At 28.6% G+C, this 13,332-nt stretch overlaps 3 protein-coding genes across 6 annotated transcripts; 2 read left to right on the top strand and 1 right to left on the bottom strand.

Annotated features, from left to right (window-relative positions):
• The first annotated feature begins 1,795 nt into the window (after positions 1 to 1,795).
• LOC106789015 (mitoferrin-1-like) lies at positions 1,796 to 8,063 on the top strand. Of its 4 annotated transcripts, none has more exons than XM_014752807.1 (6): positions 1,796 to 2,693; positions 4,244 to 4,520; positions 4,656 to 4,880; positions 4,970 to 5,180; positions 5,260 to 5,449; positions 7,529 to 8,063. In XM_014752807.1, the coding sequence occupies exons 1-5, from the start codon at positions 2,577 to 2,579 to the stop codon at positions 5,447 to 5,449; spliced, it is 1,020 nt and encodes a 339-aa protein (XP_014608293.1). In that variant the 5' UTR covers positions 1,796 to 2,576; the 3' UTR covers positions 7,529 to 8,063. The 4 variants fall into 4 exon arrangements, with proteins under 4 accessions (XP_014608293.1, XP_014608292.1, XP_014608294.1 ...); XM_014752806.1 differs by lacking the exon at positions 7,529 to 8,063 and adding an exon at positions 5,746 to 6,110; XM_014752808.1 differs by lacking the exons at positions 1,796 to 2,693; positions 7,529 to 8,063 and adding an exon at positions 3,075 to 3,158 and having other exon boundaries at positions 5,260 to 5,739.
• Positions 8,064 to 8,148: 85 nt separating this feature from the next.
• On the top strand, positions 8,149 to 9,526 carry LOC106788993. The gene is made up of 2 exons (XM_014752763.1): positions 8,149 to 8,766; positions 8,851 to 9,526. Exons 1-2 carry the CDS (start codon positions 8,627 to 8,629, stop codon positions 9,080 to 9,082), a joined length of 372 nt encoding a protein of 123 aa, XP_014608249.1. The 5' UTR covers positions 8,149 to 8,626; the 3' UTR covers positions 9,083 to 9,526.
• On the bottom strand, positions 9,123 to 10,633 carry LOC106788989. Its single transcript, XM_014752758.1, has 6 exons — positions 10,630 to 10,633; positions 10,295 to 10,537; positions 10,028 to 10,230; positions 9,680 to 9,949; positions 9,443 to 9,637; positions 9,123 to 9,410 (listed from the first exon to the last, which is right to left on the bottom strand). The coding sequence occupies exons 1-6, from the start codon at positions 10,631 to 10,633 to the stop codon at positions 9,123 to 9,125; spliced, it is 1,203 nt and encodes a 400-aa protein (XP_014608244.1).
• Between the last annotated feature and the right edge of the window lie 2,699 nt (positions 10,634 to 13,332).

Here is a 13,332-nt window from a genome sequence, read left to right as displayed (position 1 = left end):
AATTAAAATTGTAAATCTTTTTTCAAATTTATCAGCTATTCATTCCAATTTATAAATCAATAGTCACTTCCAAAATTTATAATGTCTCTTATTAACATAATCGCTCTTAAAATAAAGCGAATTTTCTATATGCAGTCAAACTATCTGTCTTTTTATTCCTTAGATATATTTTATGGTATTCCAAGATCATGTTAAAATTAAATTGTGCATATATGTGTGTATATAAAAATTGTTTTTCTATAAATTATTAGCATTTCAATCTTAATAATATATCCATATAAATAGAAACATTAATAACATTGCACCGTACTTCTGAAAGAGTGAAATAAAATAAAATAAAAAAGAATAAAAAGTAAGGAAAAATTGAAATTGGTAATTGTTATCTTTTATTTTTTCGTATATGAATATAGATTATTTTGATTTATGTTAATTTACGAATAAAATTAAATGGAGAGTATTATTATCACATAATTAACTTTTTATAAATTTATATTCAATGCGAATAAAAAATGTATTAATAAATTATGTATTTGCATATGTATATATTTATGTAGTCAATGTTAAAAATGCAATATTATGTTATAATAAGTGATACTTATAAAAAAGTATTATTTTCTTTTGTAATTGTGAGAAACTCTTAAATGCATTATATCTTTATGAAAGAGCTAATAATACATATGATGCATCATATAAATATACATACATACATATATCCATACAAGGGCAATCTGAGCAACTCTAAATAGGAGAAAAAAAATGACGTTTGTTTTTTTTTATCTCTCATGTCAATGACAAACACATGATTGTGTTTATATTATCAATAATTTTACGTAAACCTAATTGTATCTGATGGTGTATATCTAGCAGCGTGTAGAAATATTAAATATCATTTTAAACGTAATCTTATCAGCAAATAATAAAATAAAACAATTAATCAAGACACACTACACTTTGATATGTTGTCTTGTGGTTTCGAAGAAGAATATTATATAATATTCGATCATTATAGATAGATTATATAGACAGTATTAATAAGCAACTATTTAAAGAACAAGATCAAGGGTGTGTAATAAAGTTTTAATTACACGTATTTTATACGATAATAAAAAAAAAAAAACAATAAGAAAATATATTCTAAATTTCAACACGTTGCTCAAAAAAAAAGGTGACAATAATACGATAATGACTAAACTAAAAAGAGCGAGAAATTAGTTTAAATTCTTCATTAAAATGTATGGAGAATGACATCGTAGGTTTTTCCAAATGAAGTATATTCCCTATTACGCCATTTGTTTGTCTATATGAGTCAGACAAATCGTCAGATTGGATAATAAGCATCTTTGATTACCGGTAGTTACGATTGATTACGGAAAAGAATAGCATATACATGTATATACGTACACATACATATATAAAGGAAAAAGCAGGATTCCAATAAAGACGAATTTATAAAAAGTAATGGAATATGAAAAGAATTCTACGCAGTTATTGACCGCGAGTTTGTAGACACGGACAAGCGTCCTCTATCCTTTGAAGAAGTCAGGAAGGATAAATATATATATATATATATGATGCACATGCTTCTTTCTCTGCTTGCTCATGTTTATTATATAGCATATACGTATACATATGTATATATATTCGTAACCACGAAAGAGAGAGAGAGAGAGAGAGAAGAATCTCTGCCTCCATCTTGTTTTTCCTTCTCTCTTCCTACCACTGGTGGCTCACGTGTCACGACCACGTGGTTGAGCACGACGCATGCGCGGCACGTGCTCGTACCTAACCTCACTAACTTAACGATCAGCGATCATTTACGATCGTGTTGAGTGTAACGAAGGAGGTAGAGCAGCGTTAGATCTATCGGCTTTTTACGAATAATTTTCGTAGAGATACGTTTTTCTTTTCTTATCATACATTTATCTTGATTTATTGGATGCTTCGTAGATTTTCATGCGATTTCAATGCGCGAAGAGGGAATTGTAACATTACGAATTCGAATATTCAAGGGTAGAGTAGCCTTTTCGATTTTGACGTGGTCTCATTAAGATACGATCAACGAATACGAGTGTACGAATAGATTATTTAATTTATCGACAATTTTATACGACCTATTATCTTCGTTTTTTCCCCTCCACGGAGCCGAAAATGGCAAGGCCGACTATAAGCAGGATGAGCGCAAGATAACGCGCGAAAAGTGTCCACGTTTTTCAAGGTTTAAACGATCTTTTTGTGTGTATAGTGTTACAATGGAAAACTCAATTCGTTTCTCGTTGTAAATCTTATTGTTAGAGAGAGCAAGAACGAGACAAAGAAAACAAGTATTAACAGAGTGTATGTATGAGAGAAGGAATTTGCGCGTAAGAAAGAGTATAAGAGAGAGTGTGTGTGAGAGAGAGAGAAAGATAAAGAGGGAGAGAGGGAGAGAGGGAGAGAGAAAGAAAGGGCGAGAGAGAGAAGAGAGAAGAAAAGAGACGGAGAGGGAGAGTAGGTTCAGTGGATAGTGCGGTAATACCGCGGCACGAGCGAAAAGCCCAGGAAAGATCATCGCGGTTGGGTATTTGCATTTTAAGAATATGAATATTGAAGATTACGAAAGCTTGCCCACTACATCGGTGGGTGTTAACATGACGGCCGGTGCTTTTGCTGGGATCATGGAACATTGCATCATGTATCCAGTTGACAGTGTCAAGGTAAAGTAGTCGTATATTTGCTCCACGTTTTTTCCCTCTCAGAGACTATCTTTTACATAACCTCAATGTATGCACTTCTATCTCGGCTTTCGATACTTGTCATGCAAGAAGATTAATTGAGAAAAGATAACTTAAAAGACTTTTGATTATTCATAGGCATTTATCTTTATTATAATCGTATTTAAATGAAAAAATAATTGTAACGAAGATCATCATGCAGACATGTGTTTTCTCATAACGTTCTACTCCATATTTTCTTGGAACGTACTTTAAACGTTTCCAGTGTTATCATTATTTAAATATAATAAAACATTCCATTAGACGCCTTACAAAGTAAACTTTCTCATATCTTTTTATTTTGCAGAAATTTATTGTCATAAAAGAAAGATATTATGCATGGATGTATGCATTGTAATTTGAATTACCGTTTTTAAAATTCTTATTATGTCTAGTAGATTATGTAAGGTAAAAGAAAACTTTTTTCGATTTCTTCTCTATCTTGCATATAAAGTTATAATTAACATTATTGGATTGCAAATTCGATTATATATTATTTTGATGTAACCTATTATTTGCTTTCAACGTCGAAGATCTAACAAATATCAAGAATTCAAAGTCTATTATCTTCTTTTTGTTTGTAAACAAATAACATATAAGCATAAATATAATTATTTAGTTAAATTGCATATATTTTAACTTAGAATTAATTGGATCTAATATGTTAATCAAAGTTATTTACATATGTTTTTATATTTTACATAATTCACGCCACTCGTTTTAATTTGTCCAATTACTAAAAATATCTATGTAAAATTACATATAGAGGTAATTTTGAAAGATAAATTATAACGATAAGATATATAAGAATTTCATTGAGGGTCTATCAACCCAGTAATCATTATGTAACATAGCCTGTCAGTTTATTGCAGTAGATCTATTTCTGATCTGGTTTTTAGCTTACAAACTCTGCTTCAGTTTGTTTAACCATTAGTGATAATATTTAAAATAACATTCATTAATAATAATGTATGAGATTAGTTATCGTTTAAAAAACACAGGATTGTTATGTAGGTTAAATTTGACGTTAATGCAGATCATTGTTATTGCTCATAACAGATAGGTTATAATAGGTATTGTACTTCTCTTTGACAAACATTGTGTGCTTTTATTTGGTTATATTTTTCTATTTATTTAAAAAAATTTCACTGATATATTTTTGTCAATGATATTTAATTTGAAATTAGTTAAAGAGAATTACAACATATAACATACGACAAAGAGAAATTTGTAAAATGCTTTATTTTTTGAATCAAGGATTGATAACTATTACTTGCACGTATCTGCCAGTCATGTTATTTAAAACTCTTCAGTCATTAAGTATTATCTATGTATACGGTTACGTTATCTTGAAATTTTAATTTCAATCAAGAAATCTTAATTTGTGATTTTTATTACATCGCTTTTTTTAAACAAATGAATATATTTATTTTGAATGTATACTTTGAAATATTAATATGGAAATGTATTCATAATAAACGAATATTTTTTAGACCAGAATGCAGGCATTGATTCCAGGCCCAGGCGGAGGAGGAGGAGTAGGAAATGTACTCCTTCAAATGATGCGAAATGAGGGTTTGTTAAGGCCATTTCGTGGAATGGGAGCAGTGGTTGCTGGAGCTGGACCAGCACATGCTTTATACTTTTCTTGCTATGAATTTTTAAAAGATAAATTTATGAGCGCTAAGCCACAATTTAATCATTTCGTATATGGTGCAGCTGGTTGTGTATCAACAATTCTTCATGATGGTGTTATGAATCCAGCTGAAGGTTAGATATATATGTGTATATACAAGCCTAAGCATGCCTGTGTATGCACATGCTTTTTTTATTGTCTATATAGAATGAGATAATTTACCTAACACGCTCTATTATACTTAATTATTCTCATTATACTTGTTACAGTGATTAAACAACGGTTGCAAATGTATAATTCTCCTTATAGAAATGTTATCAGCTGTATAAAACTTGTATATAAAAGAGAAGGTATACGTGCATTCTACAGAAGTTACACGACTCAGTTGGCTATGAACGTGCCTTTCCAAAGCATTCATTTTATGTCTTATGAGTTAGCACAATCTTTGACAAATCCAAATCATTCTTATAATCCACAAGCACATATGATTTCTGGTATGTGTGTATATATATATACATTTTGTTATTTATCTAATTTATATATATATATCTTAGACAATATTAATTTGTATATTCAATAACAGGTGCTATGGCTGGAGCTATAGCAGCTGGGTTGACAACGCCGTTAGATGTTTGTAAAACATTATTGAATACACAACAAGATGGTGTAAAAGCAAAAGGTATGATTGATGCTGTTAAAGAAGTTTACAGGTTGGGAGGAATAAAAGGATTTTGTCGTGGGATGAATGCTCGTGTTCTTTATCAAATGCCAGCCACTGCTATTTGTTGGACGACGTAAGAGAATTATTTATTTATTTCCATGTAATTGATATAAAAGATATTTAATTGTTATGTTAATTTTGTTCTTGTTCAGATACGAATTTTTTAAGTATATATTACGAAGCAAACAAGAAGATGGACTTAGCAAAGACGTGGATGAAAATTCCTTAAGTGGTTTAAATCAAAGTCAACTCTCTACCTCCAGAAGTAGTAGTTTCCAAGGAACAGGATTATACTTTCAGAATAATGCTCACACTGGTGTATTAATAAAAGCGAGAAGTTAGGTATGTTTGAAAATACAAAAACAACTGTTTATATTGATAAACTGTTCAAATAAGGCCAAATGAGAGCCCATTTTTATATATTTCAAGAGTTTATTATTAGTAAATAGTATATTATGAAATCACTTGTCATTAACGCATTATTATGTGTTTATCACTATCAACATGGACTGAAAACTGACATATAAAATATTATTAAGTCAAAGTGAACAGACTCTACTAAAACAGAAATGATATTACTGAATTCTTATTAACATGTACTAACAGATAAACACAAATTATTAATTATTATTTTTTAGCAATTATTATTCACTTCTAATTGTAAGTCGAATGGATTCAAAATTTGCAACAGTTGACTGTCCTCGAAGATTACATTATTTGTTTTATCTAAAGCAGAAACTTGGATTGGAACTTTTTAAATATTTTGAACACCGTGCATTAAACTCTAGTAATATTATTACACTTTATAACGATAACAATCTACGAAATGTTTTGATAAATATTATGTTTCTGGCTGCCATACTATTTGTATAAAAGATATAAAGAGTTGTATTTCTTCTATTATTCTACTGTTCAGATGGAGTATTATAATCTTGAATTTTATATAATAATTATTCATGGAATAAGTTGAATTGATTTTAGAATTTTATTTTGTGTATATATAACTGACCTCATTAATTCTTTTTATTATTACATTATTCGTTATTTCGTTTATTATTTATAAAATGTAAATTATGCAATGTACATTATGTAATGTACATTATACGTGTTTTGGGAAAAGTACTATTTACTTTGGGTAGTTATTGTATTAAGTTAAATGATTTAACTTATTTTAAAGAAATTAGAGGTAAAGCGTTTTTAGTAAACAAAACGAGTTAAATTCTTTAATTAATATTTAGCATAAATAATAGATTATCAAAATGCACATACTCCACTTGAATAGTTAATTAAAGCATACATTTAATGTATATGTAAGATCGCAGCCTATATTAAAACTGTAATATATATATAAACTTAACAATTTTAAGAAAAAAGCGATGATGGAGTGGATGCAAGGAAATCCTAAAAAAATAAAATGATATACGCATAGTGTTCAAAATTTGGAATAGATAAGTAAAGTTTTATAGACGATATAACTCTACGTTACCAAACTAGAATTACAAGCAAGGTTCCTTTTTTCTTTTTTGTTACATTTTTTCGTAAATTAACGCAATAATTAATTATTAATCAATGATTAAAATGATGTTTTTTTTTATATGAATAAAGTTAATTAATTTGTTTCTGAAATGAACACTCGACAGTTATAATGAATAACTTGCATTCAAATTGTCAATGAAACGCTTTGCTACATTAAAACCTAGACCAATTAGGAGTGTTGTAAATTGGTTATTTTATAGGCGAGTGTAGATAAGTAATACATTAATAACATTAAGTGTGTACAGCATAAAAGGACAGTATAGGAGCAGAGGAATTGTTAGTTGTATAGCATTATATATGTTTCATCTTGATTATCCAAGTACAAATGATATAAAATGCTCCTTAGTCAGATGTAATATAAATCAATCAGTATATGCATATAAATCCTGAAATATAGCGCAATATTGCTTCCTATGGCTGTGATTACTGGGTCATTTGATGTTGACTTTCAGAGAGAGTAATATCATGTGAAAACTCATATTTCACGCCATACGTATCTAATATAGAGCACAGTACTATTATGCATTGTTATCAATTAGGCCACTTGATGTTCGGAAATACTGTCAAATATAGAAAAATGGAAATATCATCTAGCAATGCTGAAGTACAGACAGAGCGCAATAATACAAAATATTGCTGTATTCTTTTCCTGACGCATATTTACAACCATAACATATTCATATTTAGTTTATATTTCAAAGCGATAGTCATATTTCATGCGACTCAGTTTGTAACGAGGCTCAGTTGGAAGATATATATATATATATATATGTATATATATCTTCTGTTCATTAATTATCAAAGTCAGTTTAAAAGATAAACTTCGATATCGCATCATTTATTTGTATTCTTTTTTAAGTGCTACTAAAGGATTTTATTTTACAGAATTTATTGTATTACAACAGGAAAAAAAGTTTCTTTTTAAAATTTCTTTTGTACGTGCATCTAAACTTGCGTGTGTTATGCACAACATTTTAAGTGTATATGCGTGTGTATACACTTAAAGTAAAATATTTGGGCGAATAATGTAAGTAATTCTAGTGATATTCAAAATATATTTTATAGAACAATAACCAAGATCAATCGAACCAAGTGTTGTAACATCGAGTAAATTCTTTTGGTACGTTTTTTGTATTATTTGTCTTGACAACTTTTAATTATCAACGGTACAATTTTTGGTCAGTAGCGAGTAAATTACTTGGAATATATATATTTTGAAATTAATTTCAAATGAACATTTGACATCTATATAAAGTTGACGGTTTATTATTAAAAAAAAACTGTATATAGAGTATATATCACCATTGGTATTATTAATTAACATAAATGAACAAAATGTTAATTTACAAGTACACAATTTGATTAATATAAAGCAACAAAATATTAATTCTCTAACAGTGTAAATATATTATTCTACAAAGTATACGTTTGTATAAAAATATTTTTTGTCGGTTCCTTATTCCTTATGTTAATAGTAAATAATTTGATGTAAGAATGAAAAACATCAGAGTATCGCAATACTATGAATATGCTTTAAACATGTATAGTAGTAGATTAGTTTAGTTTGACATGATCGTATTTTAAATTGCACTTTTATAAATATTTATACTAATGAAATTTCTTACATAAGAGATCTACATATATAAATTTAATATGAAAATAATTTGATAGAAGAATATTTAACAATATGTGCGACAATCGATGTCAGTTATTCCACAGAGAGAATTACAGGAAAGAAGAATTCTTACGAATGAAATGGTTTTTAAAAAATCAACAAAAACTAATTGATAATTTAGGTATTACTACAAAGAGTACAGCACGAATTCAAATAAAAAGTCTAGAAAAAAAAGCACCGAAAAAAGATAATAAGATTGAGCTAAAAGTTTTGTATCGATTGATCTTTTATACAAAGATTATGTACATTTGTATAATTGTAATTTACATTTGTACTTTGCCATATTATTACAGATAAGTAAAAAATACATGCCGACATGGAAGCCACCTAATATCGATGGTTCTGTGAATCTCAATATAATGAAACCAATTGAACCAGAAATACGTGCTATTCTTTATGAAAAAGGAATTGAAAGTTTTATTTCCAGAGATAATTATTTTCATAAAAGGTTAATTAATAGATCAATGAGCATCTTATTATTTATAGGCTACTGTTTGATAGAACGATTAAAAAAGAAGTTTGATTTTTCTAGATTACAGAAATTACCAGAAGATCGTTTTTATTTTCCTGATTGTACGAGTTGGCTTTACGGATGGCGTCTCAAAGATTATAATTTACCTCCCCCCAGTAAATTTGCTGCCAAATCCGTTATACAGGCTCAATTTTATCAGCGGACCGCATCTTGTCTACAACGAGACCCAGACTGGTATCAAAATTGCCAAACAACTAATCCAAAAAATTTCAATGATTTATTGACTTATTGAGTACTATTAATTTTATTCTAATATTCAATAATTATCAATTTTATTTTTCAACCAGTGCATTTTGACAAATAGCATTACGTCTATTCAGTTTTTCATTCAAAGTCTTATTCATTTGTTGCAAACAAACAGATTCCAAAGGTAATACAAATTCGGCTTGCTTTGGTACAGTATTAAATACAAAAGCTACAAACTTATGAAATTCTTGATTAATATTATCAAATTTGTTTTTTAACAATTTATTATCGTTTTGATATGTTTCAATAGTTTCTTCGGCTGTACTCAACATTTTCTTTAAATTCGAAGTTAGGTTTTGCAAATTACAAAGTTTCTTCTAAAAATAAACAAATATATTTAAATAGATAATAGTATCTTTGCTCGCAAAATTAAATATGTATCAGTTCGATGTACCTCAAAGTGATTTTGTATTTTCCGTTTTTCTAAATTAGAACGTAATTTCTCAAGGCAAAGCAAATACATGATATTAGCTACGTTTTTAGTTTCAAGTTTTCCTTTTTGAGCATGTAACGATTCTGTTTTTTCCTTTTTTAGCTTTTCGATTTTTTTATTGTTTTTTATACGTTCCTTCCTATGTTAGGAAAAATAAATAGAGAAATCAAGGTTTACTATTAAGGAGGATAATAGATGAATCTTTTGGTAAAAATACCTTAAAATCTCATTAACATCCGCTATTATATTTTCTATATGTAATCTGCGAGTTTGTTCAAATTCTTTGTAAAGATCGTCCACCATGTAAGACATTTCTTTACGTACTTTGCTCAACATATGTTGCGTCATGTCAATGCGTTGTTGTATCACTGCTTTTTGTATTTCTTTATTACATTTAAGAATAACTTTTGCAAGTTCAATCTGTTAGTAGAGTCATCGTATTATACTATTAGATATATTATTCATTAACATATATATATAGAAATTAAAATCGTTCACCTGTAATTCTTTACGTATATCATATTCTATGGTATTAAGATATTTCTGCCATATCGTATGGATTTCTTTCGTATTAATTTTAATTGCATAACGCTTTTCAGCTTCGCATAAATATTTTTGATCGATTAATTGATTTTCAAAATCTTTCCTTACGTTAGATTCAATTTCTATTTTTAATTTATTCAGCAGATCTTTTCCTAAGGCTGATTATATATTTTTTACACAGAGTATGTTCATTTTAATAACATCTAACAGTTTTACTATTACCAAGTATTCCTAAGTGTGTACATTCTTTAATTATGTTATTATTTTCCGGTAAGCTTAAAACTTTTTTGTTCATTTGTGCACTTGGTGAAATCCAGAGATCTCCAGATATAGATTTCAACGGTGGTGATAATCCTAATAATTTTTTTATTTCATCATGATCATAGACAAATAGTGTTTCAGCTAATGGTAAGCCAAGGCGAAGATTGACTTCCGTTTGTGTTGGAATTTCATCTTGTATGGAATCTTGTGTGATTTTATTAAAAATATACAAATGATAATTATTTTAGAAATAATGTTAATATTTACTTATGTGTACAGTTATTAATATAACTCACTCATAGTTTTAGTTTTCTTGTGAATTTTTCTATTTATCTGTAATTTTTTTTTACATATAACATTCAAATGTTTTTTAAGCAAACAAAACTAAATCTATAAAAAATACTTTTATTTGTTATTTAAGCAGGAAACAAATATCAACGATGCATAATGAAAAATTAATTGAAACAAATATATTTATATATTTAAATATTTTATTATATTAATTAACATAAGATTAAATAAGATTAAAAATGTTTTTTCATAAGATAAGAATTACATAGACGAATATAGTTAGTTGATAAAAGATGATAAAATATCGAGAATCAAATAATTGCATAATTATAAATACCGAGTTATCGTAATATGATTTAATAATTATAAACGTTATCTTCTTTTTCTTATCTTACGTACTAGTTCCAAATAATCACTAAAGATAAGGACGATTGCAGAGAAGTTTCTATCTATCATCTATGATAACAAAATTCACCGAGAATTCAATTTGAATTTCGCGCCCCGATGACGTATCGGGTAAAAGAAAAATGGCTGCCGTTTGCTAATTTGAATTTGAATTTTTTAAAAAATAAGAAATTAATAAGAAACAGCTTACAAATGCGAATAATATTAAATAAATTACTTTATTATTAATATTTTCATTCATTTTTATCAATATGCATTGAGTGTAGAATCGGTGTTACGAAATTACACGTGCTTTTGAAGTATTATAAATGAAAGGAGTCATTTTAATATAAACGAATTAAGGGTAAGTTTTATCTATAAACTCAGCGCTGTGTTTTTTACTATTAGTATGACTATTATAATTATTATAATTATTTTAGGTAGTATAACAATCAGTAATAATAATAACAATAATTGTTATTATCTTTCAAATCTCTATTCGAAGTAGCTAAGGCCTGTATCCGGTGGTTGTAAGAGAGAGGGGCACACATGAAAAGGCAAACACCAGCTAACGGAATTAATATGGGGTGTCTGGTTGACGACGATAACGAAAATTGATTTCACCCTTATACCCCTCTTGCTCGGGATCTACTATCTCTATCTTCCATCCTTCTCTTCTTGGTACAATCCATACCAGCAGTATGGGGATTCTGTTCGAACGCACACCGATGTTCATGGGACACTGCGCAAACCAACTGGGACACGCCTCTTTTCTATCGACACGCCCTCATTTCCTAGAACTTTCCTCCTATGTACAAACTCGATTTCACGAGGAAATCACGTTCCAAGGATTTTCACTTCATACCTAATCATGATTATTCTTTTATCCATCTTTCATCTTATTCTTCTATTCTTTAACCGATTGTTTGCGTCTGTTGTTTTATTTTATTTCAAAAAGATGGGATAAAGAATATAAGTTTTGTTAAGTTTTTTTAAAGAATTGAAAACAATTCAAATCATTTTATTTTTATAGATAAAAATAGATGAGTTTATAATTATTTATAATTCACGATTTGTTATCTGAACAATATTTATGCATGTAAAATAATTGTTTTATATTTAAATCGAAAATAATTGATACACCGTGTATATGGACAAATGCAGATCCGTTGTTAGTATCATAAATCATGATCACGATGATTTAATGTCTCGTTTAACGATAGTACTTTATATTTTGTTATTTCTATTTTTCGTAGATGTACACGCCCGTTTTGAAAATGACATTTCAGTATATTGTCCCTCGACCAAACGTAAAAATAGTTGAAAAACGTATTAATGTCGACCATCAGTCGTTCATAGAAAAAAGAAAAAAAATGTAATAGCATTCGATAAGCAACGCCGACATTAATACCACGAATTTTATTCATTGTCACGCGTTCAAATTGAGCCACAAGTTAAACGCAGCCCTGTGGGAAACCGCTACAAAATAGTTCAACCCCCGTCGGCAGTGAAAAGCACGTAGGGTGTGATTCTATTTTTTTTTTTTTTTCCTTCAAAAGGGAAGAACATATTTTATCGTTCGCATTGATACTTTTTCCAAACACTTATATGTCATTTCTTTTTGTTTTAAATTCGAATAGAAACACTGTGTGATCTGGAAGAAGATCCAAATTTTGGAAATTACGTTTATTTGTATGCGTATGAATCTTATGGGACACCTTGTCAAAAAGATTATAGAGTAGAATTATTTTATATATTCATTTATATTTCTATAGAAAAATTAATACACGAGTCTTACTTATTTATATTTATATTTTTATATTATATTTTTTTTGTCGATGTGGCAATCAATTTGTATCGTATCAAGGATCCACTCGAATAGGTTTTTGACAAAGTATAGGTTAACAAAAAAAATAATAAAGAAAGGAGGTCCGAAAAAATCACCCCTTATGGGGGATTTTTTTTTTATTTATTTCCATCGTCACACGCGACGCCTTTGGACGATCACCCGACATACGCACGTGCCGAACGTACGTCTTGAATTATTTTCAGATCAGTGCATTACGTTATCAATGAAACTGCGGTCCTCTATTAGTACTATTAAATAATTCATCGGGATTTAAATGACTTTAAAATGATCTTATTTTTTTGGGGGCTGGTGCAGAATAGGGGATGGGCAGGGGCAGGGTGAGGGGAGGAGATTATACGAAACTTTGATATGATACGTTGATTCTAGTTGACTTTTTTTTTATGGGTTAGTATATTCAATTTAATTCGAAATCAATATAAAATAGTATATATATATATTTAATTTAATTATTATA

This window comes from Polistes canadensis, unplaced genomic scaffold, assembly GCF_001313835.1.
Source record: "Polistes canadensis isolate GaletaPanama2010 unplaced genomic scaffold, ASM131383v1 scaffold_160, whole genome shotgun sequence".
In the NCBI taxonomy this organism is placed as follows: Eukaryota; Metazoa; Arthropoda; class Insecta; order Hymenoptera; family Vespidae; genus Polistes; species Polistes canadensis.
Note: the sequence above shows the minus strand (reverse complement) of the source record. Positions and strands in the feature narration are given on the sequence as shown.